This window comes from Neoarius graeffei, chromosome 24 (genome assembly GCF_027579695.1).
Source record: "Neoarius graeffei isolate fNeoGra1 chromosome 24, fNeoGra1.pri, whole genome shotgun sequence".
Classification (NCBI taxonomy): Eukaryota; Metazoa; Chordata; class Actinopteri; order Siluriformes; family Ariidae; genus Neoarius; species Neoarius graeffei.
This window is the reverse complement of record NC_083592.1, coordinates 50,422,315-50,449,922: the sequence shown is the minus strand read 5'-3', so window position 1 is coordinate 50,449,922 and position 27,608 is coordinate 50,422,315. Positions and strand designations below refer to the sequence as shown.

At 42.2% G+C, this 27,608-nt stretch overlaps 1 protein-coding gene across 1 annotated transcript in view; it reads right to left on the bottom strand.

The window, feature by feature from the left end:
• The window catches only part of ksr2 (kinase suppressor of ras 2), a 273,796-nt gene that overhangs the window by 60,796 nt on the left and 185,392 nt on the right, over window positions 1-27,608 (bottom strand). The window contains 6 exon segments of the mRNA XM_060907435.1: window positions 8,378-8,444; window positions 8,916-8,957; window positions 12,956-13,124; window positions 21,419-21,528; window positions 22,012-22,029; window positions 22,287-22,372. Coding sequence (XP_060763418.1) covers window positions 8,378-8,444; window positions 8,916-8,957; window positions 12,956-13,124; window positions 21,419-21,528; window positions 22,012-22,029; window positions 22,287-22,372 — 492 coding nt within the window.

Below are 27,608 nucleotides of genomic sequence, written 5' to 3'. Positions count from 1 at the left end.
AAAACACTAAGGCCCACTTTACACGGGGACGGTATAAAACAAAAACGCAAAAGTCCGTTTTCGTTCTCACTTTTTTCCGCGTCTATACGACTGTTTTCAAGGAGGAAATCTGCGTCTATACGGTGACGCATAAATGTCTCCGCTATGTCTGCACGCATGCGCAACGTCTTCTGTCTTGTCTGATCTGCACATCTGCGCTGCTGTTCTGTCAAGTTATCCTACCAAGCCTACTACGCATGCGCGAAATCCAGGAGGGTAGGAAAATTCAACAGTAGTTTTGTCCCACTGATCAGCTGGGCTGATAGAAAATTGGTGAGAATTTCACGCATTTGCCGATTTTTATGTTTTGTGCGTATTGGTCGAGTCTTTGGCCGAGTCAAATAATTTGTAATGACTTGTTTTGAATAATAAAACAGTCTGTATGAGAACTTGCTAGGATAACTTTACAGAACACCGGTCCGGCTGAGGTACTGTAGTGCTCGAGGGAGGAGCAGGAGCAAACCGAAACTCTTTTAATCTGCCTTTATTAAGTAACACTCACTCTTGTTTCGGTGAAGAAGAGAAAAGGCAGTGTCCATCTCAGCAAAATAAATCCGTTCGGCTGCTAGTTTTGTTTTCAGTCTCGGGTTTATTTTTATTTTTATTTTTTTTTGTTTATTTAGTAAACCAATGTATATACATGATATAATAAATACAATATGGAAAATATACACTAGTTGTACATGGATAACGCAAGAAAGTTTAAAACTTATTTCCACTGCGGTCCATATGAATGATGACATGATGGCGGGTAAATACTAATTATACATTAATCACATATAATTATCACATATACATATTAAATTAATTAATACTGAGTATGTATGAAAATTTATTTTTAAAAAAATGGTTTCACGAGCGGCTTGAATAGGCGGCACGCACGTGCACGCACACGCGTGTGCGCGCGTGCGTGTGTGTGTAACTTGGCGACACCAAACTGAGGGGAGCTCCAGCCGGGTGGGTGAGCAGGAAAACACATCTACTGCATTAAAACACAGAGCAGCTTGAAGGTCCGTTGGATCGATGTAATCAGACATGCTCTTACTTTTTTACTTACTTTCTTACTTCCCGGGCTGGCATGTGCAGTATATGACATATGTATGACGTAAACGCGTACCCGACGTGAGCAGATCCGAGCAGAGTTTTGCGTATTGGGTAGTTTAGACGGATATGCAACGGGGGCCGTTTTTAACTTATCCACTCTGGAAGGCGTTTTCAATTTTATCCGTTTTTCAGCCTCGGAAACGCCGTCCCCGTGTAAACGAAAGGCACTTCTGATAAAATATTTAGTCGTTTTTACCCGACAGCGTCCTCGTGTAAACGGGCCCTAAAACACCCCTTTTCCCAACACCCAGTAGAACATGCCCGCTTATTACGAAAAGTCTCTAAAACTATAATTGTCCTTCGAGACCTCCCGTCGGGTCTTTCAGCACTCGCGAATCAGGAAGTGGAGGAAACACTGCAACAGGTAAGATTGAGTTCTTTTATTTGGTAGCTCACTAGTTATTGTTTTGCCAAACGTAAAATGTTTAAAAGTTTTATGTCCATAGTCCTTAAAATGCAGTTGGCAACTCCTGCTTCCAAGGAAAGCTATTGATAAAAGTTTGTTGTGCTTGTGTGTTGCAGATTCCGTGCTTCTGTGACTCATATATGTCAACCTTTGGTCAATCAAACCTGTAAAACCAACCTCCAAAATCCGTATTTCCCTTATAAAATCCGTATAAGATGCAAATTAAAATAATTTACCTAAAATTTGAATGATAATTAACAACGATATATCCAAGTTACTTTTTATTCAATATTAATAACAATAAACCTTCAGAATGAATACAAAGCTTCAATGTTTGACAAAAACACAAAGTGTCACTCTAATGTTCTGAATTGTACTCCATGACAGCTTTTTTAGCGCTCTGCACCAATACCTCACGAGGCTGCATGTCACAGCAAGTGTCTGTGTTGATCTTGCCGGAGTGCCCATTCAGAATCTTTTCAGTCGCTAGTGAAAGTCGCTCAGGTGGAAATACGCGTTTCAAACAAAATGTTACTTCCCGGTTGGCGGGATTCTCGCAATGTGGTGTGCGCATGATCAAAAGTGGAACGAAGTCTCGCTACCACAAGATAACGCGCGATTTCATAAGACTCTTTACTGGCTGTTTGTGCTTTCTGTGGTGTACAGTACGTTTGTAAATGTTATGCTAATGGTGTGCGTGCAGTTTGCAGTTTATGGCTGCATACAATGAGCATGGATGTCCCTAGATACAAACAGATAACTGTTTGACATGTCAAGTTAGATATTCAGTGGTAACTCTAGAGTACTGATGTAAAGTGAAAGCGCTGGTTCACTACTGTCCACCAGGCACCCAGTAGAGTCGCACCATAATAAATGTCATGGTGATGTTTCTGGGTCTCAAAGAAAGGAATAAATATGGATTCGTAACTGTGATGTGTATTTCATTATTGGTCTCACTGTCACAAGACAATGCAGCGATTTATTGATGTGAAATACACGACACGACACAATCCGATGGTTCGTTCATGGTGCTACGGTACAATAATATTATTCTATTCAGGTTGATTTCATGCCCTTGCAAATATTTTGCTCATAAACTCATCAGGCTTTTAGGCAGTACATAAATATCTATATTAATATGTTATTATTGATACAAATTGACCTGACAGCTGCTATAATATTTGAATTTGCTACAGTAAAAAAATGTCACATACAAATTTGTGATCTAGTCAGCATAACTTTCATGACATGGACAAGATCATGACTTCTTATGATGTCATTGTCTTTTCTTTTCTTCATTGTCAGCATTGTATTTCCATCCATCCATCCATTTTGGCATATCACTACAGTGACGTGGCCGCTCTGACAGTTTCAGCCATCAAAGTGTCTGGGGAACATTACAGTAGTGGTTTCCCATTGCCTTCTCATCTCATCTCATCTCATCTCATCTCATCTCATCTCATCTCATCTCATCTCATTATCTCTAGCCGCTTTATCCTTCTACAGGGTTGCAGGCAAGCTGGAGCCTATCCCAGCTGACTACGGGCGAAAGGCGGGGTACACCCTGGACAAGTCGCCAGATCATCACAGGGCTGACACATAGACACAGACAACCATTCACACTCACATTCACACCTACGGTCAATTTAGAGTCACCAGTTAACCTAACCTGCATGTCTTTGGACTGTGGGGGAAACCGGAGCACCCAGAGGAAACCCACGCGGACACGGGGAGAACATGCAAACTCCGCACAGAAAGGCCCTCGCTGGCCAAGGGGCTCGAACCCGGACCTTCTTGCTGTGAGGCGACAGCGCTAACCACTACACCACCGTGCCGCCCCCATTGCCTTTGATATTATTATTATTATAGAGGTTTTCTCCTCTCAACCATTCACACACACACACACACACACACACACACACACACACACACACACACACACACACACACACACACCTATGGACAATTTAGAGCCACCAATTAGCCTAACCTGCATGTCTTTGGAATGGTTGTTTGTGTCTATGTGTCAGCCCTGCGATGATCTGGCGACTTATCCAGGGTGTACCCCGCCTCTCGCCCATAGTCAGCTGGGATAGGCTCCAGCTTGCCTGCGACCCTGCACAGGATAAGCGGCTACAGATAATGGATGGATGGATGGATGGATGGATGGATGGATGGATGCACCAACTGCAATGCAGATTTGGACATGGCACAAAAAGTTCGAAGAGGAAGGCTGTCCGTGCAGCAGGGCAAAAGGATCTGGATGACCACCAGTATCGGAAGAGACGGCCAAGCGGGTTCACGAAAAACTCTTGCGAAGCCCCAAGAAGTCCAGAAGAAGAGCAAGCCTGGAGACCCAGATTCCTCCAATGACAGGTTGGTGTGTCCTGAGGAAACGTTTGCGAATGAAACTCTACAGGTTGCACCTCGTTCAGTGCCGTGTCTCAGGCAGCGTGGATATTGAAAATTTGTGAAATCGTTAATGGAATCCACATACCTTTGAATTTCTCATTCAGATTTTGTTCAGCATTAAGCCTGTTGAGGTGGCACGGTGGTGTAGTGGTTAGCGCTGTTGCCTCACAGCAAGAAGGTCCGGGTTCGACTCCCGTGACCGACGAGGGCCTTTCTGTGCGGAGTTTGCATGTTCTCCCCGTGTCCGCGTGGGTTTCCTCCGGGTACTCCGGTTTCCCCCACAGTCCAAAGACATGCAGGTTAGGTTAACTGGTGACTCTAAATTGAGCGTAGGTGTGAATGTGAGTGTGAATGGTTGTCTGTGTCTATGTGTCAGCCCTGTGATGACCTGGCGACTTGTCCAGGGTGTACCCCGCCTTTCGCCCGTAGTCAGCTGGGATAGGCTCCAGCTTGCCTGCGACCCTGTAGAACAGGATAAAGCGGCTAGAGATAATGAGATGATATGAGATTAAGCCTGTTGAGTTTCATTTGCCTCGACTATGTAGTTTCTGGGATATTTACATCTCAAATAATATAAATTTTTTTGAAGCACTATTCATGTTCTTGTCTTTCCAATTATTGTATATGTTATCGACTTTTTTTGTTGACCAGTGTACTTTGTTAATGTGCCTTTTACCGGTTGTCATTTTCTGGAAATAAGTTTATTGCATTTTTTTGTGTTATCCTCAGTAATGTATTGATTTTTATGTATTTTATATGCATGTACTTTTATTGCCAAATAAATCAAATCAAGAAGAAGCCTTTATTTGTCACATGGACACTCAAGCACAGTGGAAACTTGTCCTCTGCAGTTATTCCATCTGAAGCAGTGAACACACACACACACACACACACACACACACACACACACACACACACACACACACACACACACACACACACACACACAAGTGAGCAGTGAGCACACACGCATACCCAGAGCAGTAGGCAGCTATGCTACAGCACCCAGGGAGCAGTTGGGGGTTCGGTGCCTTATTCAAGGGCACCCCACCCCAAGGCCGCCCCATGCATGTCTTTGGACCGTGGGGGAAACCGTAGCACCCAGAGAAAACCCACGCAGACATGAGGAGAACATGCAAACTCCACAAAGAAAGGCCCCCGTGGACCGCTGGGCTCAAACCCAGAACCTTCTTGCTGTGAGGAGACAGTGCTAACCACTTCACCACCATACCGCCCTGACATTGTATTTACTTTACATTTATCAAAAATGTTTCTTGATTCATCTTAAAGTATATACAATGCTGATAATGTAACAAAATTCATCTCATCTCATCATCTCTAGCCGCTTTATCCTGTTCTACAGGGTCGCAGGCAAGCTGGAGCCTATCCCAGCTGACTACGGGCGAAAGGCGGGGTACACCCTGGACAAGTCGCCAGGTCATCACAGGGCTGACACATAGACACAGACAACCATTCACACTCACATTCATACTGTAACAAAATTGACAAACTAATTATAAATTACCGTAACGTTAGACAAAAATCTGAAAATCAATACAAACTCATGCGCCTAATAAAGACAGAAATCACAGAACTTGTAAACGGGATATGACACTAATTAAATCCGACTGTTGACTTTGTCTATATGTAGCACAGAAACTGCATGATTGCAAGCGGACACGGATTTCTTTGCCCTCGACGTCTCCTGAACACTCACCTGTGGATCATCAGCGTAACATGAGCTCAACAACATCACTGCATTTACCCAGAGAGTTCTCACACTGCGAATATTTTTGCTCCAGTAATCTAATAAATTGAATTATTGTTAAAATGTCCGTGATGCATGATGTCTGGGTGCTTATCCTTTCACTAAAACCGGACACACAAGTTCAAATCACGGCATGTACATCTATGAAATGAATCGACATGTATGTATATATTTAATATATATTTTATATATCTTTTATATCATACATAACTACTATTGCACTGCACCTGTTTAAGCTTTATTAATGTTGGCACTAAAATCATAGGATCAGCTGAACGACCATCACAGCACAAGTTTTCTGTATTTCCTGAAAGAGACGCACGGCTGAACATCGAGAGACTCGTGAGTGAAGGATTTCTCTTTTCTAGTGGTGAGGCACTTCAACAGCAAAGGACATCGTGTTCGTTAATCTCTGAGAGCTTTGCTAGTTGTTGCTATGGCAGCAATAATATTTCGTATTTCTTGTTCACTATGATTTAAGAACCGCATCCAATCGGAGGAGAACCGTTAGGGCCTTCTAGGCCTTCAGAGAAGCCCAAACATATCAGCATTTCAAATGTTGTATTTAATTTATTTCATTCTTTGATTATAATTATTCTCTTCAAATTCTAATTCGGCCTCATTTTCTATCAAATTTACTTCAGAAATGAAAGGGCTACTGTCCTGAAAACATTAAAATCGAGTTATCTAATGAGATTGTTTTGTTTGTTGTCTCGGCTGAGAAGAGTTCAGAGCTGCTCACTCATTGGTTAGGATTTCATTGCCGGGACAGAAGGCCATGGCGGTGTATGTTTATGTAGGAAGTGACAAATGAATTAACCAATCAGATTTTGATTTATAGTGGGAGGGACCAAAAATTTATCGCCCTAGACCTCCTCGAAGGCCTTTAACCGTGAGTCAGCGCAGCAGTGAAGTCACCTTCCAGCCGGTGTAGCGTTTATCAGTAGTGTAAGCAAATGCTAATAAAGCAGTCAAGCCAGTGCTATCGAGAGCAAGTAGCACAGGCTAACGACCGAGAAACTAAGATTTCTGTCTCCAGACTCTTCTTCCACGCTGCACGCTCGCTACAGTATTTTTCACTCAGACTTAAATATTCATTTCCCTGTGTAATTTACTGAGTTACTTTTAAAATCAACATCAACAACTACACACAACGGAGCGACCTGGCAACCTGCCGCTAATCCCTTACAAAATCCTTTGCCCTGTTGCTGTTTTGGTGTCTGGCTCAGGTTTGGCTGAGCTCCAGTCCCAGCCCTAATAGTAACGGTTCACCACTGCATCCAAATAGTCATCTCCTAATTTAAACATCATATATAAACCATCCACATCGAGAGGAATCAGCTGAGGTGGCTCGGGCATCTTTTTCGGATGCCTCCTGGATGCCTCCCTGGGGAGGTGTTCCAGGCATGTCCCCCCGGGAGGAGGCCCCGGGGAAGACCCAGGACACGCTGGAGGGACTATGTCTCTCGGCTGGCCTGGGAACGCCTCGGTGTTCTTCCCGAGGAGCTGGCCGAGGTGTCTGGGGAAAGGGAAGTTTGGGCTTCCATGCTTAGACTGCTGCCTCCGCGACCCGGTCCCGGATAAGCGGAAGAAGACGAGACGAGACGAGATATATAAACTATGTTAAGATGTATCCATGACAATGAGTATAGGATTTTATATATATATATATATATATATATATATATATATATCATCTCATTATCTCTAGCCACTTTATCCTTCTACAGGGTCGCAGGCGAGCTGGAGCCTATCCCAGCTGACTACGGGCGAAAGGCGGGGTACACCCTGGACAAGTCGCCAGGTCATCACAGGGCTGACACATAGACACAGACAATCATTCACACTCACATTCACACCTACGCTCAATTTAGAGTCGCCAGTTAACCTAACCTGCATGTCTTTGGACTGTGGGGGAAACCGGAGCACCCGGAGGAAACCCACGCGGACACGGGGAGAACATGCAAACTCCGCACAGAAAGGCCCTTGCCGGCCACGGGGCTCGAACCCAGACCTTCTTGCTGTGAGGCGACAGCGCTAACCACTACACCACCGTGCCGCCCCATATATATATATATATATATATATATATATATATATATATATAAAATGTAAAATGTTAAAGTTGGTATAAAAGAAATAAAACATTTCAAAACCAGATCACAGCACTAATACCAGTAATACTAGTAATGTAAACCCGACTCTGTTATATAACCTACAGCTTTCTACTAATATTCGAACTGATTTCCTTCCTAACAGTGATTCAGATTATGGAAAGCCAGTGATGTCAAATTGCAACTAACCGGACATTTCTTTGCTTCTGCTTTGTTTGTTATTTTACAGCATTTCCCTTGGTATAGCCACAGGAAATACTGCCTTCTGATCGGCTGGCAGGTGCAAATTACGGCTCATGTGCTCACTGTAACCATAACAACACCCCCTGAGCTGCGACCTGATTGGTCAGGTGATAAAGAAGCGCTTGGCATCACTCAGTGCTTACTGTGAACACAGGTTAAAGCATCATGTCTTGATTAGCTAAAGACGATATTTGAGATTGTATTCCAAGTACCAGAAGTTTAGTGTTCATTTCGTATGCAAAAGCAAAAAACTAAATAAACAAACAAACATACACACACAGACACACTTACCCAGGCTCTGACAGCACAGGATGGAGGATAACCTGAGGAGCTCTGTTAGGAACCTCTGGGGTCACATCTACAGGCCCACACACACACACACACACACACACACACACACACACACACACACACAGATATTGAAACAGTGATTGAGATTCATTACCTAGGTAATGAATTAATCATAAATGATACAGCTGGAACAAACTGTCCACATGTTCACACAGAAAAAAATCTGCTAAAAAAAAAAGCTCCTCTCCTTCCACCTGTAACATTTCCATCCTCCTTCATGCTCATCAAAATGTTTCTAAAGTCGAGGGTCTCCCCCTGAGCTTCCACCCCTCCCACCCCCCAACGCCTGGGTTTATTTGGGAAGAACAGAGCGAGCGCCTGCACACGGCCCATCATTAGTCGCTTTAGAAATAACACACACGGAGGAGGCGCCGCGTTGTGTCTCTGAGAAAAGACAACAAATTACATCAAAAGAGATGTCCTCAGCTTGTCGTGCTGCATTATGGGTATGAGTAGCATCCAATTAGGATGCACTTACCAGGGAAGATGAACTGCTGCTTGTATTTGTAGTAATGAGATGCTGAGAGAGAAAAAAAAAGACAGTAAGAGACATAGAGAGACATAGAGAGAAAGAGAAAGAGAGAGAGAGAGTGGAAAAAAGAAGTCAGGTTGGTTCATGGTGTTGATGTGTAAAGCAAATATGGCTTTATTACAGATTTCAGCCGACATGAATCCACCAATCAATATACATATCTAGGAACCTGCATTGTTCAGGATTTCTGTAAACACATCCTGTTTACACTGTGTGCCGGTTTGGGAGAAACCCATCAGATGTTGCTGTGGGTGAATTTAAGTGTGAAAACAAATTAAAATAAAAAATGTAATATTTCACCAAAATGGTCCTATTTACTCGAGAACCTTGCCTTTGGTTGCTAACTAAGTGTGATTTCTGCATTGAGTGAACAGTAAGCTTTGATCAAGTTGTTGGCATGGTAACAGACCGAACGACGTGAATAAGAATTATTCGCAGGAAATAACTCTCTATTCCTTTATTCAAACGAGTTATTTCTTTATGAAAACTCATTAGTCATGAGTCCTACCCAGACAGGATTAGACGTGTCCCAAGTTGAATGTTCTTCTCCGTGACTCTTTGGCTGCATCTGAATTTTCAGTATGTACCAGTGCTGTAGTCGAGTCACGAAACCTCGAGTCCAAGTCCAGTCTCGAGTCCCCACTGTTCAAGTCCGAGTCATAAAAGAAAATTCAGAGTTGAGTCCGAGAACAAGACTCCATCCACACCATTTGACGGTGGCTGTCGCTGCCTTTATGTGAAAGCGTCTCTGCTACTGTGTTGGACTAACGTTCCTGCTTGACGGCCCCATTTAATTTAGGTGGTGTTTACATTAGACCGTATCCGTCTCGTTTTCGTCGCGGATGCACTGTCCGTTCACATTAAAACGCCGGGAAACGACTCCACAGGCGGAACAACTTGAATCCGCCAGGGCCCACGTATTCAACCCAGTTCGTATCTGATCCGGTGCTGTGTAAACATTGAGATACGAGGAAACGCAGTGCTGAGCTCTAGCTGACGTCGTCATTGGACAACGTCACTGTGACATCCACCTTCCTGATTCGCTGGCGTTGTTCATGCCACGTTGGTCATGTGACGCGACTGCTGAAAAACGGCGCGGACTTCACTTCCTGCTATTGTTTCCGCCTTGTATCACCTTTTTGTTTTTCATTAAAGAGTATAAAAGTATGAATATAATGCTTTGCTTTGTCATTCTTAATGTTGTTCATGGTAAGATGCAAATACTGCCCATTGTGTAGTTATGATTGTCTTTAGGCTTGCCATCCTTCCACTTGCAAGTGGTGAGTGACTTGCGCATGCCCGATATGCGCTGGGATCACACACACAGCGGCTCAGTCCCGAATCACTGCTCGTGCGCTTCACTTGCGCGCTCTGTGAGCTGCGCAGGGCCGGAGTGCGCACCCTCCAGAGGGCACTCGCTGTTCAGGGCGGAGTGATTTGGAGCGCAGCCGCTGAGGAGGAAGCGCTGAGCCGCACTGACACATTTCAACTTACGTGCCGTCTAATTAGTTATGTGATTAGCGTATCCGCATATTGGCGTTGCTGTGTGCACGCGAATCGTTTTAAAAACGTTAATCTGATGATCCGCTGATACGGTCTAATGTAAACACCACCTTAATAGGCTACAGATAAAAAGCTTGTTCATCGCTCAGCAAGCCACGCCCATGATCAACAGGGTAAATAACATGAGAGAGGGTTAACACTAGCTAGTTCGTCGCTCAGCAAGCAAACCACGCCCACTATCAACAGAGCAATGAACATAGCGTGTCACTTCCTTCTCTGGGTGGAGTCTTACCGAATGACGATTGAAGCCCGAGGTCGTCTCCTCAATAGTTCTTCTACATATGGAACACATACCGTAGCAGTGCATTTTTTCCCACTGCACGAGAAGTCTGTATAAACAAAGTGGACAATCCTCGAGGCGTCTCTCCAGGCATTTTAGCGCCATTTAACGTTAGTTTGTTCCTGAACATGATGTATGAACAGGTGAATGTGCATTCTCTTGCACAAAAAAAATTAACGTAGATATAAATATAAATATTATATGCCAAATTATTATGGCATGTTACAAAAAATCAGAGTCCTCATCTTCAATTTACGAGTCTGAATGCAGTTAATGCACGAGTCCGAGTCCAAGTCCGAGTCATCAGTGCTCAAGTCCAAGTCAAGTCATGAGTCCTTAAAATTAGGGCAAGAGTCCAGGACTCAAGTACTACAAGCCTGGTATGTACTAACATCGGTTAAGTACCTACTGAACCGAATTATTATTATTCTTCAGTAAATTGGAGGCTCCAGCTGAATTATGGGATTGTGTCATGTACCATGTAGTAGATCATCCTCCAATTAAGGCCCGGTCACACAGCGCTTTACGGCTTTATCACGGCCAAAACCCGTCAAAAAGTGCTCTCCCGTGAAGCAGACGATATTGTTCGTGTTGATGTCGAAGTTAAGACGTGTTACAGTCGATATACAGACGTGACAGGACGCAGGGGAAAATCGGAACGGCGTCGGACGCGGCAAAAAGTTTTGGACTGCTCAAAACTTTAGACCGCGGACAACCACGGCCGGCACACGTGGTAAAGACGTGCAACACAGGTGAAAAACACGTGATAATCAGTGTCCCGGCCGTTATTAAAACTTGGGGAGACGTGGTAAGACGCGAAAGTTTGGCGGTCTATCACGGGCAGAGCACGGTCATCGGACGGGTGTTACGCGTTGGTATCACGGGATATAGCGTGTGTTTAGCGGCTTATCACTGAGAAATGGATTTTTCCGCGTACATAGCACTGTCTAAGCCCGTTAAACGACGTCTCAAACAAGTTCTAAATTCGATTGATCACTGTCTAATCACTTCTGCATCACTTCTGATTTGCGGCATGTAAATACCGTAATTTTCTGAGACCTCGGCACTTGCAGTCTAGATGTCAAGGGGTGAACATGAACCCTCAACGCTGTGATGTCCTCATCTTAATGCTCCAGCACCAACAGAACCAACTGATACAGGCTCAACATATCCTACCGCTTTTATATGCGCAGCAAGCCGCTCTTCCAACGACGCTGAGCCGCGGTTACCCGTGATTTGGCAGTGCTATGGCAGTGAAACAGCCGCCGACGGCCATACCCCGTACAAAGCACGGCAAAGCCAAAATTGACCAAAAATTACCACTTACGACCACGTCCACCAGATTTTTGTATCTTTTTGTACGTGATATAGACGCGGAGTGCTGTGTGACCGGGCCTTTACCGTTCGACTAAATGCCTACTAAGTATTCAGACACTCTACACACTGCTTTTGGCGTACTAATACTATAGAATTATGCGTATTCAGATCCAGTTTTTGTTTCCATCCGATTCGGCCATGCTGATGTTTTTCTTCGGCCTCCTGTGAAAAATTACAGGGCGAATTATCTTCTTACCTACTTATCTCCAAACTCAGTGGTTGTCTAATCATTTTGGGCCTGAACAGACACCCATGTCTGTGATTTTCTATGCAGGTGTTGTGTCGCATTGACTGACCGTATTCAGTCCTGTAGCCTGTTTATCAGTGACCCTTCTCCAGATATTACGTGCTTCCCAAGTCGCAAAACAAAAAATGGACTCTTCATTACATTAATCAGACACTCTTATCCAGAGCAACATACCCAGACCAGCCTGGGGAGCAGTAGGGGGTTAAGTGCCTTGCTTAAGGTTATTCCACCATTCCTGCTGGTCCAGGGAACTGAACCAGAAACCTTTTGGTGCCAAAGCTGCATCACTAACCATTAGGCCATGGTTTCCCCAGGCCTATCAGGGTTCATAGAAAATACAACCCACTAGTAGCTCACCCCTCCTGCGCTCATTTTCTTGCTGTCCAGCTGTGAGATTTTTATCACCAAGGAGATGTAAAACATTTTTATTCCTGACGTCCCACTGATAAACTAATCCTGTCCGAATAGAGCTAGTGAGCTAGTGTAATTATTACAGTAAGGTTCATAGTGTGTGTGTACCTGTTAGGTTGGGCTGTTTGGTCTGTCTGGCGCTCTGAGGGGATGGGTGAAGTGGAGAGGGAGGAGTTGCACTGGGAGGAAGAGGCGGAGCTGGGGACGATGGGGTCGAGGACGTGGTGGATGAGGGGTTACTGCTGGAGTCAGGCTGGTACGGCACAGGGATGTGGTCCTGAGAGACACACAGAGAGGGTTTTTGAGCACCGATGGAACTGTTTCTATGACTGTTTTTAGTGGACTGATTTGAAAAAGCACAATCCATGTGCAAGACAGAAGAGGAATATTATTTAGTAAACAAACAAGCAGCACAAATATTAGCATGTGTGAGCTGCCATTACATTTAAAATATGATTTGGCATCCACTCAACCACAGGCAAATTTGATATGAATATAAAACAAAAAATTACAAACTTCATTCATAATAGATTTGATTCCTCACTATATATCTGATTCTTCATGAAAAATTTGATTCTTCATTAGATATCTGATTCATTATAGATTTACATAAAGCTCCATTATAGAACTGAATCTTCATTGCAGACTTGATTCCTCATTTCAGACCTAATTCTTCACGATCAACTTAATTCTTCATTACAGAATTGATTCCTCAGTACAGACACAATTCATTACAAACTTGATTCATTACAAATTGATTCCTCATTATAGATCTGATTCTTCATTCAAGATTTGATTCTTCGTTACTTACTAGATTCATTATAGACTTACATAATGCTTCACTACAGAACTGAATCTTCATTACAGACTTGATTCCTCAGTTCAGGCCTAATTCTTCACCATAAACTCAATTCTTCATTACAGAATTGATTCCTCAGTACAGACCTGATTCATTACAGACCTGATTCCTCAGTACAGACCCGATTCATTACAACCTGATTCATTATAGACTTGATTCTTCAGTTCAGACCTAATTCTTTATTAAAAACGTAATTCTTCATTCCAAAATTGAGTCTTCATTACAGATTTGATTCCTCAGTACAGACATGATTCATTACACACCTGATTCATTACAGACTTCATTCCTCAGTACAGACTCAGTTCAATACAGATTCAATTCACGACAAACTTGTTTCTTCATTACAGACTTGATTCATTACAGATTTGATTCCTCAGCACAGATGTGATTCATTACCGTACAGACTCGATTCATTGTAGACTTGATTCCACAGTTCAGACCTGATGTATTACAGACTTGATTCATTACAGACATGATTCATTACAGACCTGATTCCTCAGTACAGACCTGATGCATTACAGACTTCATTCCTCAATACAGACTCGGTTCAATACAGATTCGATTCACGACAGACTTGTTTCTTCATTACAGACTCGATTCATTACAGATTTGATTCCTCAGCACAGATGTGATTCATTACCGTACAGACTTGATTCATTGTAGACTTGATCCCACAGTTCAGACCTGATGTCAGAGGTGATTCTAGAGTCTGTTGTGGCCCCAAGCAAAAATTTCCAGGGGGCCCTTCTGACCAGTGTTCATCACCAATATGCAGGGGCGCAGATACGTTTTTTGAACTGGGGGGGACAAAGCTGCCAGCAAACCAACCCCAACCCCGATATGCCTGTCAAGCTTGTTGTGGGTTACCATAGCAACCAAGCTCGAGCTCGCAACCTGTGCAGTCTGCGCAGCTCAACCAACCGAATATCAGTCTTTGTTTTGTTTTATGTGAGTTGTTGCAACTATGTATACACTGCCGTGCACCTCAATAAACCGAATGGTAATTAGTCTTTTGATTTTTCCGTGAGGTTTGCCTTATGCAAAGAAAGACAGCATAGACGTTTTTTCCTCCCTATAAGTGGGGGGGACCGAACGAAGTGAATTTAAATCTGGGTGGGACGAATCCCCCCCGTCCCCCCCTCTATCTGTGCCCGTGCCAATATGTTATAAATAATCTAACACCAACAAAAAATGTATGAAACCAAAGTTTTTTAAATTCTAAATGTGAAAATACAATGGTAAAGAACAATAAAAACAATAAAAAACAAAATAAATAAACCCTCGGGCCCTGACTCTTGGGGGGCCCCTGGGCCAGGGGGCCCCAAGCAGTTGCCTGCCTTGCCTGTTCACAAGCTGCGCGTCTGCCTGATGTATTACAGACTTGATTCATTACAGACATGATTCATTACAGACCTGATTCCTCAGTACAGACCTGATGCATTGCAGACTTCATTCCTCAATACAGACTCAGTTCAATACAGATTCGATTCACGACAGACTTGTTTCTTCATTATAGACTTGATTCCTCACTTCAGACCTAATTCTTCACTATAAACTTAATTCTTCATTCCAGAATTGATTCTTCATTACAGATTTGATTCCTCAGCATGGATGTTATTCACTACAGACTTGATTCTTCATCACAGAATGAATTCATTATGCACTTGATTCTTCAGTACAGACTTGATACTTGACAGATTGATTCAGATTCGAGTAGGTCCTTTTGAGCAGCAGGTGAACAGACTCCTTTACACACACATCTTCACACACACACATACACACACATGCACACACAAAGGCACAGAGAGTAGTCTCTTGGTGAAATCTCTGCACAATGTACTCCTACGTATAAGCTGTCAAATTACTCAAACTGATTGTGTTTTTTGGAGAGACAAAATGAAGTTGCGTCAGTGTTACCAAACATGTTGTCATGGTGGTATCTACTGGTCCAAACGCATGTGTGGTTTCAATGCAGAGTAGATACAAAACAGTACATCAAGTAATCTGTGTCTTCAGTTGTTTTTTATTTCTTTATCTCATTTTGATAAAATGTGAGGGGTGTGAATTAAATTCAGTCTGAAGCTCTGTCTTTACACGTCCCTCCAAAACGTTCAGTACAACGTATTCTCTCAAGTAATTGTAGAAGAAGGAGAGATAACCTTGCTGCATGTGTGGAAGTATTTATTGCACCTGTTATAATTCAAAATCCCAGGTCAGTTATGGTTTGTTATCGGAGATTGTGATTGACAGTGGACCGATCCATGTTGTCTTATGACCTTGTGTTATTACACCAGTACATCCATTAAGTGTGTGAAAGAAAGGCCGAGGGTGAGAGCGAGAGAGCGAGGGTGGATAATTTGCAAATGTCTTCATGATTTTATGTGTAGCTCATCCAGAAAGTTCTGATTCACTCCATAAACAACATTCTTTGCCCTCACATGAGATCTGTTCTTTACCTCGACCCGTCTTATATCACTAGTACTCTCTCCTTGTGCTTTCCCCTGCGCAAGACCTTCTAGAATGCAAACACACACAGAGACACCACTCAGATTGACATTTTAATTAGTTCACGGCTCTCCGACCCTCCGTGGATATTTTTACAGCACCACTCAGATGAAATGTATTAACATGAGGGCTGATCAATAAAAGATACTAACAAGCAGCACAAATATGAGTCATTCAGACAACCTCGGAGGAATCTGTTCGGTTATTTTGCGTAAGCCGTATCCTGAGATGTCAGAATAAGGCTGCGGTGCTGTGATTAGGAATGAATAAAACACTTCGGGATGTCCTGATGTAGAAAAACAATCAATAGTGTGATGGCGTGGTGTGATACAAAGATCAAGTGCCAGACAGTATTTTATTCCTCTTATACCACAGCAGCTAGCCAGGGCTAATGTTTATTTATTTATCATTTATTTTATAAAAAAACATACTTTTTTATCCATTTATCTCATCTCATTATCTCTAGCCGCTTTATCCTGTTCTACAGGGTCGCAGGCAAGCTGGAGCCTATCCCAGCTGACTACGGGCGAAAGGCGGGGTACACCCTGGACAAGTCGCCAGGTCATCACAGGGCTGACACATAGACACAGACAACCATTCACACTCACATTCACACCTACGGTCAATTTAGAGTCACCAGTTAACCTAACCTGCATGTCTTTGGACTGTGGGGGAAACCGGAGCACCCGGAGGAAACCCACGCGGACACGGGGAGAACATGCAAACTCCACACAGAAAGGCCCTCGCCGGCCACGGGGCTCGAACCCAGGACCTTCTTGCTGTGAGGCGACAGCGCTAACCACTACACCACCGTGCCGCCTATCCATTTATAGTTGCGTTTAAAATTACAATTAGAAGGGTAGAGTGGTCTGACGAGCTCTGTGTATGCAGCGCTCATTTCATCTCAACAAAGTTGTGAACTCTTATATCAGTGATGGACGTTGGCTTGCAAACTAAGAATTTAAGCTAACAAAGTTTAGCTTGCAAGTTAGCTAACATGGCTAATTTACTGTATATAAATCTACATCAACAATCTAGCCAGCAAATTAATTATTCTATCCACACTCACTGGATTTTCAGAAACAGAACTTTTTTTTTTTGCAAATTCGATAAATAAAAAACTTTATTCAAAACGTCCAACAAAATAATTTCCTCTTAGGCGGACTTCTTAAAAACCTATCGATGGCTGCACGAATGGACTTTAGTGTTGTTTTTTTGTAGAAAGTGCCGTCTTGCTGTCGCGCCGAGGTATAGAATAGCTTGAGACGTTGATTTAATTATTCCTTGGACATTTCAGTTCTGTAATTTTCAAACCTCTTTGAGCTTTTGAACCAGTCCCAAAAAAAATTTCAACAAATTTTAATGCTTAGAAATGAAGAATGTAAACAAACTAGCAAAATGACAGGAGCAATTTGCGAAAAATGCTGAAATAATAATTCTTGAAAAATTTAAGAAAAAAAAGATATTGAACGTTCTTACCATTAAATACTTTTAGTCCATATTTTATTGCTTTTTTTTGGGGGGGGGGGGTTGTTTTTGAGTAGAGTTTTTATTTCATCCTCGGTTGGTTCAGCAACACACGCCGCCATTTTGTTTTTCTCTACTCACGGTATATGAGCTGATATCCTAGTAGTAGAGTAACCAATCAGAGCACACGATTGCTCATATCCAGTGAATGTGGATAGAATAACGCAAGATATCTCGACCACTTCCTTACTGAGGAGTTTCCTAGAATAGACACATTTACCAAGCTAATTTTGTTCAGCTTACAAACGTCTTAAACATGCCCACAAAAAAAGTTGTAAACATCAAGAGACTTAAATATCGTTGATTTGTCTCTCGTATTAACACTCAGCATTTCTGTAAGATAAATATACACTTATCGGCTCCTTTATTAGGAACACCCATAATATACACCTGCTGTTTTATGTCGTTATCTAATGAGCCGGGCGGCACGGTGGTGTAGTGGTTAGTGCTGTCGCCTCACAGCAAGAAGGTCCAGGTTCGAGCCCCGTGGCCGGCGAGGGCCTTTCTGTGTTTGTTTGTGAATGTGAGTTTGCATGTTCTCCCCGTGTCTGCGTGGGTTTCCTCCGGGTGCTCCGGTTTCCCCCACAGTCCAAAGACATGCAGGTTAGGTTAACTGGTGACTCTAAATTGAGCGTAGGTGTGAATGTGAGTGTGAATGGTTGTCTGTGTCTATGTGTCAGCCCTGTGATGACCTGGTGACTTGTCCAGGGTGTACCCCGCCTTTCGCCCGTAGTCAGCTGGGATAGGCTCCAGCTTGCCTGCGACCCTGTAGAACAGGATAAAGCGGCTACAGATAATGAGATGAGATCTAATGAGCCGATCCCTCTACAGCAGCACAATGCATCAAGTCGTGCAGATACAAATCAAGAGCTTCAGTTAATGTTCACGATGTTCAAACATCTGTTAGGACTGGGGACTGTTTTGGCCTCTAGAGGCCGCTGTTATTGCTTTATCTTGTCATGCTTGTTTTGGCCTCTAGAGGCCACCACTGTTTTCTGTGTTTGTTTTGACAGCCTTTGTTTTCATGTGCTTTTGCCTCACCTGTTCCTTATTTCCTGCCCCGCCTAGTTCTAATTGCTCTGTGTATAAATACTTCCTCAGTTTGGTCCCTAGTCACGGAGTCTTTGTGCTATTATCACCTGAGATCTCTGTTCCAAGTTCCTTGCCTTTATCTTTGTGGTCTTGTGGACATTTTGGGATCTTCTGAGTGTTTGGATTTTTGCCTTTTCTTAGGCTTTTTGTTTTGACTTTGAACTTTTGGATTTTTTATTTCTCATATCTTCTGAGCGTTTGGATTATACTTTTGTTTTTGCCTGGGATTTTGTATATTGTATATAAACTTTTTGTTTATATACTAGTGGGGGTTTGCTGGATCACTACACCAGCAACCTGGGTTTGATCCCCAGCAAAACCCTAACAGGCCACCAGGGGAATAACTCAAGTGCAGAGGAGTGAGGCGAAAGTAGAGAAGTTTATTTACAATATGCGAAAACAAAAGTATAATCCAAATGCTCAGAAGATATGAGAAATAAAAAAATCCAAAAGTTCAAAGTCAAAACAAAAAGCCAAAGATCCAAACGCTCAGAAGATCCCAAAATGGTAAACACAAAGTCCAAAATGTCCACAAGAAAGCAAAGCATAAAAGACCACAAAGATAAAGGCAAGGAACTTGGAACAGAGATCTCCGGTGATAACATAAAAGCACAAAGACTCCGTGACTAGGGACCAAACTGAGGAAGTATTTATATACAGGGCAATTAGAACTAGGCGGGGCAGGAAATAAGGAACAGGTGAGGCAAAAGCACATGAAAACAAAGGCTGTCAAAACAAACACAGAAAACAGTGGCGGCCTCTAGAGGCCAAAACAAACATGACAAGATAAAGCAATAACAGCGGCCTCTAGAGGCCAAAACAGTCCCCAGTCCTAACAACATCAGAACGGGAAAAATTGTGATCTCAAAGTGTGACTTTCTTTCACTGTGGTACGGGTGTTGGTTTGAGCCAGATGGACTGGTTTGATGAGGGTATTTTAGAAACTGCTGATCTCCTGGGGTTTTCACACACAAACAACAGTCTCTAGAGTTTACACAGAATGGTGCGAAAAACAAAAAACACTGAGTTGAGTGAGCGACGGTTCTGTGGTTGGAAACAAACGCCTTGTTGATAAGAGAGGTCAGAGGAAAATGAACAGATTGTTCAAGCTTTTTTTGTAAGGAAGGATATAGCAACTCTTTACAGCTGTGGTTGTAACTGGAAGGAGGGGGGAATTTCACAATCTAATAACTTTGCCAATTCTCGTTCAATTCTCCTCAAATTTTAACAGCACGTGTGGAAACAGGTCAAAATTTTATGCTTAATGTTTTTTGTTTGTTTCTTTTAAGGTACAGAAATGCCATTCACTGGAAAAGAAAAGGCGTTGTGTGTTAGCGTACGCTCGAACACAGTCGAACAAGACTGCAGCGTGCATTTATGAGAGAATTCTCTAAAAATGCACCAACTGCAATGCAGATTTGGACGCGGCACAAAAAGTTCAAAGAGGAAGGCTGTGTGTGTGCAGCAGGGCAAAAGGATCTGGACGACCACCAGCATCGGAAGAGACCGTCGAGTGAGTGGATTCACGAATATTGAAAATTTGTGAATCGTTTGAATTTCTCATTCGAATTTTGAGGAATAAATCTTATATTGCTCAACATTAAGCCTGTTCAGTTTCATCTGCCTAGACTATGTAATTTCTGGGATATGTACATTTCATCTCATTATCTGTAGCCGCTTTATCCTGTTCTACAGGGTCACAGGCAAGCTGGAGCCTATCCCAGCTGACTACGGGCGAAAGGCGGGGTACACCCTGGACAAGTCGCCAGGTCATCACAGGGCTGACACATAGACACAGACAACCATTCACACTCACATTCACACCTACGGTCAATTTAGAGTCACCAGTTAACCTAACCTGCATGTCTTTGGACTGTGGGGGAAACCGGAGCACCCGGAGGAAACCCACGCGGACACGGGGAGAACATGCAAACTCCGCACAGAAAGGCCCTCGCCGGCCACAGGGCTCGAACCTGGACGTTCTTGCTGTGAGGTGACAGCGCTAACCACTACACCACCGTGCCGCCCATGTTTCAACATTTAAAAAAAATATAAACAGTAATCATTAAGCCATAATAAATGAAACAAAGTCAATATTTGGTGTGAGATGACCCTTTGGTTTAAAAAAAATCATAGTCTGAGGTACGATAAGTGCAGTTTTATGCAGAAATGAGCTGTAGGTTTTACTGAGCATCTTCCAGAACCAGCCACAGTTCTTCTGGACACTTTGTCACACTCGCTTCTTCATTTTGCACCAAAACCCAGCAGCCTTCATTATGTTTTCTTTTTTAATCTGAAAAGTGCTCTCTTGTGTAATATGCTGCTCAGATACAAACTTTTTTTTTTTTCCTGTAACATTTAATTTTGTGCTGGAAAAAACGAATGATTGGACTCCAAAATGTTTTTGTAATGTTTTGACTAGATAACGTAGAAGTCATAAAATAGAAATCTATAATAAAGTTTGCATGAAAAAAAAAACAATAGGCTGCCTAAGACTTTTGCACAGTACTGAATGTAAAATGAAAGCTGAAAATCACCAGAGATCTCATTCTAATAAATGATTGTTTATGTAGTGGAGAAAGGCCCACCTTGTTGATTTTGTTGGTTTTGGGCAGCGTCTGGCTGATGTGCAGGTCTGTGTACCTGAGGGGGTTGTTTATGTCACATGGCACCGACTCGGTCCTGACAAGCTGCCGAGCTAAGAGATGGAGAGGAGAAATGATATATAGTATCCACGGTAACAAGAGGCTGTTGTCCCGGTAACAGAAACAGAACAAGTGGTCATGGTAACAAAACTTGCAAAACTTGTCTGTGCTAAACGAAGACAAAACAATATGTTCGTATGAGCTGTCTGAATGATGCAACAAATGTCACCACTGATTACAGAGACATGTCAGGTTCGCTAGCACGCAACCAGAAGCCCACCCGAAGGCTCAAATCTCACTGACGATTTCACTTGGCAGCATGAGAAGTGCTTTATTAGCTTGCCATCAATATCAATCATGTTGGGAAGATTCTAAGAGACAGCTTCGAGCAGGTGACAGGAAGCTTTAAGTGAGGATGAAAGCGTGTGCTTGATGGCCAAGTGAAAAATATTCCAACAACAGACATGCCAAATCAAAAAAGAAAAGAAAAAAAAGTCATTAGTGTACTCACAAGCATCCAATAATTTTTGCATTACCTTGAGATGTTCCTTGATCTTCAGAAGAAGGGAAAGAAGGAATGGAAAAAATGGGGAATGAAAAAGAAAGATCAGAGATCAGGAGCAAAATTGAATGGGATGATTCAATTTTTTAAAAAAATAATAATTACACTCTATGCCAACAGTTATCTTGTGCATGACGTGCTCCGCTTTCTTATTTTCATTCTTTACCAGGCAATCATTTATGAATTTCTACAATATCAAACATATTTTTTGGAAGAAATAAGGTTGTATGAAAAAGAACTGTGAAATACCTTTGAACGAGTCCCTACCTCCTCGATGGTAAATAAGCAAATGGCAAGGAGGTGCTTCTTTGGTACATTTATTGTGGCACTTCAACCTGAAAAAAAAAAAAACAGGACTTTTATCTGGCGTATCAGACGCTCGCTGGCCGTGCTGTGAAAATCCCCCATGCGGACGCTCATCTAAGTTTCCAAATCTGTCATTGCTTAACTCTTGAATATTTTCTATCGTGAATACTATCATTAAAAAGCTTATGATCTCTGCTTTCCAGCGAAATGTATCTGGTTAAGATCTGTTCAGTACGTTGGGAGTAACGGCAGGTTGAAGTCGGTACAACAGAGTAAAAACTCTCTGCTCGCGGGGTGTCGGGAAACTGCTGGCGCTTTTCTTTTTGAGTCACGGGAAAGCGCTCAGGCTCTCTCTCTCTCTCTTCTGATCAGTTTCCGACTGGATTACTCGTCAATATCAGTCAGATAACTTTTATAGGGATGTTCTTTTGCTCTCACTGTTTCTGATGAAGGATTCAGCAAAATTTTCCGTCTGCTAGTTTTGATGTTATGATTCACGGGAGACTTTGAAGTGAGTTTTCATAGCTTTACCTACTTATTTTTTCAAATCAAACTGATTCATGTAAATAAATAACTATTTTAGAATATAACTGGAGTTGTTTCAATGAAAAATATTGAGATCTTAGTGGTCGGAATGAGAGTTTAAAAAACCGGAAGTCAGAAACGCGAGTGTCAATTTCAGTTCAGTTCATGTGAATTGTTTATCGGATGTGGATCACACAGTTTTTAAAGCTGTGAATATTAATCGAAATAATCTTTTATATTCTTTTATATAAACACTAGTAGGCCCTACTTTTGAGAAATACAAAGGCCTACAGTGCACAAAGAAGGGGATTAGAAATAATCTTTTATTACTTTTTATTGAGTGTACCGATTTAACATTTGAGCTAATTAGAATAATTAATACGAATTAAATCCTAATTTGCATCATTTGTTTTTACTAATTTTTCAAACTTTGTATTCAGTATACAACCATCTATGTGCCACCAATTTCCATGTAAATATCTTGAAAAACAGAAACATTCAGAAAAAAAACCCCATATGATCTCATTGGTTAATGAGGCCCATTTTGGACCATGTGACCCTTATACAGAATATTACGGCAGTTTTCTAAAATTTAAGCCATTTCTTCAATCTTTGATTTGTAATATCTCAAGAACGGATAAACATTTTAATTCTGTAAAAAAAAGTATGTTGTTCTACATTCAATTCTCTATTAAGTGAGAGCAGTTTCAAGCAATTTGGACTGAATTTTCCCCTGATATTCCTACTTTTATGTACTATTAACAAAAGAAAAATAAAACACTAACACTTTCCATAAAGATCATATCTTTATTCTGCATTCATAAGGCATTATATGCATTGCTATACACAACTTCTTTTTCCCCATTGTTCTCCCTAATTTGGTCAATTCCCACACTATCACACAACAGCTCCTAACAAGGAAGGTGAAAGTGAGCAGGTGCTTCCTCTGAGACACGTGAAGCCAGTGCACCAAAATCTTTTCTTTCAATTGTTGCTCATGCTGCATCACCTTTTTGACTAATAGGGAACGGGTTCTTGAACCAGTTCCATTCAGGATGCTCTGGAGCTTGGTGCCTGCTGGCAAACTGGCCCCCTTTGTCACCAGTTTTGAGTGGAACTGTTGTGATCAAGGATGCATCATGAACCAAGGGTGTTGCACAATGCACAACAGGAGTAAACTGTAATAGCAAGATGGTGGAGCGCATTGATTACACTCTCAGAAAATAAAGTGCATTATTGTGCCTTTAGGGGTACAAAAGCTGGTCAATGAGACAGTACCCTCTAAGGTACTTCTTACTCTTAACTGTGTCTGACGGAAGCCGGTGGCATGACAAAATTCTTCCTCTAGCTCACCCTGTCCAACACAGCCATATGAAGTTCTTTTCCCTCCAAACCAGTGTCATTCTCAAGGACTTTCTTCAAGGTGATGTTTGGTCGCCCAACTCATCTATGCACATCTGGGGTCCATAGCAGAACTCTACCAGCAGGGTCATTCTGTCTTGACACGTGCCCAGCTAAGGTGAGCCACCGGTGCCTTATGGTGTCAGAAATTTGACCTGTAAAGTGCTTTGTTTGTGATATGCGCCTTCCAAGAAGCATTTTGGACTTTTCTTAGCATGCCATCGATTCTCTTCATGGGAGTTTTTGTTAGTGTCCATGAGTCAGAACCAAAGAGGGGAATGGTCTCAACCGACGCCTTGAATAGCCTCATCTTTGTTGCTTTCTTGATCAGAGAGACACATACTTTAGCAAGCCCCAAGCCTTTCCTATCCTATTTATTTATCAACATCATGCACTGTGCTTTTATAGCTGCCTAGTACTTCTTTGTACCCTTTATATACTGCTTGGGAACATATATGTACCTTTTCAGCCCTAAAAAGTTACACATAGTTACCTTGAGGTCCAATAATGAGCTCTAGGTGGTATATTAGTGTAGATTGTACCTTGGGGGACAGAAATGGACCCCTACTGTAATGGGCCTTTTCCACTACCCTTTTTCAGCTCACTTTAGCTCACTTCAGCTCAACACGGCTTGCGTTTCGACTACCTCAGAGCAGCACGACTGAGCTCACTTCAGCCTTACTCAGCACTCAAAACTCGCACGGTTTTGGAGTGGGGCTGAAGTGAGCCCAACCGAGCCGAGTGGGGCTAGGAGCATGAGGAGACACTCCCCTATGCACTGATTGGTGAGGAGGAGTGTCCTCACATGCCCACACACGCCCCGCGAGCACGCTGGGATCTGTAAACACCGTAAACCCGGAAGAAGAAGAATTACGACAAAGAAGAAGAAGAAGATCAGAAAACTAGAAGATGGAAGACCAACCCAAGCGAGGAAAGGCCAGCCAGTGGTCCATCATGGAGACACAGACGTTTCTCTGTGTTGTGGCTGAAGAGCACATTCAGAAAAATCTCGACGGAGGAGCACATTCAGAAAAATCTCCCACTTTCGCTAACTCCACCCAATGTGTCCACCCACTTCCAGCCAGCATGGTTCAGCGCGGTTGTAGTCGAAATGCAACCCCAACAGCCCCACTCAGCTCGACTCAGCCCAACTCAGCACCGCACGGCTCAGCCCAACTCAGCCGCGTTGGTAGTGGAAAAGCCCCATAACTCTACCCCTATTTCTGACAGTGTACCTATGAGCTTTTGTTTTGTTGCCTAATGGTTAGAGAAGCAGTTTTGGGACCAAAAGGTTGCTGGTTCAATTCCCTGGACCAACAGGAATGGTTAAAGTGTCCTTGAGCAAGGCATCTAACCCCCAACTGCTCCCCAGACTGCCCTGAGTATGTGGTACGTCCGTCTGGATAAGAGCAGCTGCTACTGTAAATGCCTGTATCTACTTAATGTATTTGTTTCATTCCATTTTTTTTCCTGAAGATGTATCCTTTTCTCCATTGTGTTCTCCATTTCTGCTCTCCGCTTCCTCTCTAAACTAATGGCACACCCACCAACATCGTCACGGTTTGCACTGGAAAAACAAGTTATATTTTGATTCCAAAAAAACTACAGTAGGAGCCAACTTTTCAGGTTCCGAACCAATTTATTTTGGTTCAAAACGCTCTGAACGGTTCAGAATTTGGTGCGTGAACCAGAACGTTGGTGGAAAAGTACTCTCAGAGGAAAGGGCTGTCTGCCCTCTTCCACATCCAGATGTCCTCGATTGGCTAGTGTCACTGTACCGGTAAGTATCTTAACCAGCTTCATGAGGTTGTCACCTGGAATGCTTTTCAATTGACAGGTCTGTCTTGTCAAAAGTTAATTAGTGGACAAGTTTCTTGCCTACTTAATGCGTTTGAAATTATCAAACAGTAAATAGTAAATAATACAAATACTAAATAAATAAATAGCCCTATTCCACAACTGTAGTAATCCATACAGTATTATATCAAGAACCGAACAACTAAGTAATGAGAAACAACATCCATCATTACTTTAAGACATGAAGAATTGACTTTTAATTCATAAATACAGAACAAACATTGAATTAGAAGGCGTGTCCAAACTTTTAACTGGTCCTGTATGCTAAGATATTATTATATACAGGACACTTTTTCGATGAAATAAAAACACGTGTTCTATTCCCTTCTAGCGGGTTTCATTCATTTGGTTTGATAGCATGCAATATTGTTAGCGTATCGCTTATCCTACATGTATTACGTCACACTACCCAATGGAGAATGAGTGTTGAATATGGTTTACAATATTGCATGGTTGTCAAGACAACATGATGTCACACGTCGGAGACATAACTTCCGCACTAGTGAGCGACTGTGACAATTTGTAAACAAACATGGCCGCCAGGTTGGCTTCGTTAAATACGGAAGATTTTGAGAGAATTTTGAAAAAGAATGACACGTTGAACACCCGAAAGGAATGTGTATTTATAATATTTTTTTTCGTGGTCTATCAGATATATTCTATTCAGCTACTTGTCTTCGACTCATTCAAGATCATGCTAGCTGAATGGAATATATCTGATAGACCACGAAAAAAAGCCAGCCGATATTATTGAAATATGTGCTATCAGTTTAAAAGTTTGCAAAGTAGGAATGTGATATAAATATTTTCTTTATTCTTGTCTGTAAATGTGTACTTTTCGTTACATTACATTGCATTGCATTACATTACAGGCATTTGGCAGACACTTTTATCCAAGTGCAAAAGTCAGGTACTAGAAGTGCTGAACTTCTAGACAAGAAAGATCTAGTAATCAAATATACCATGCACTGAGAGGCTCCAGTTGAAATTATGGATTCTGTTTGGTGACTGGCGTAGTACTGCGCCCTTCACAAAATTGTACTACGCCAGTCACCGAAGAGAATCCATAATTTCAACCGGAGCCTCTCAGTGCATGGTATATTTGATTTTTATTCTATCCACATTCACTGGATATTAGCAATCGTGCACTCTGATTGGCTACTCTACTACTAGGATATCAGCTCATACACCGTGAGTAGAGAAAAACAAAATGGCGGTGCGTGTTGCTGAACCAACCGAGGACGAAATTAAAACTCTATTCGAAAACTAAACCACAAAACTACAAAAAAGCAACAAAATATATAATAAAAGTATTTAATGGTAAGAATGTATCTTTTTTCCAAGAATTATTATTATTATTATCGCATTTTTGACAAACTGCTCCTGTCATTTCACCGGTTTGTTTACAATCCAAGTGGTCGGACATTTTGTACAAAGTTTTTATTTATCGAATTTGCAAAAAATAAAAATAAAAATGCTCTG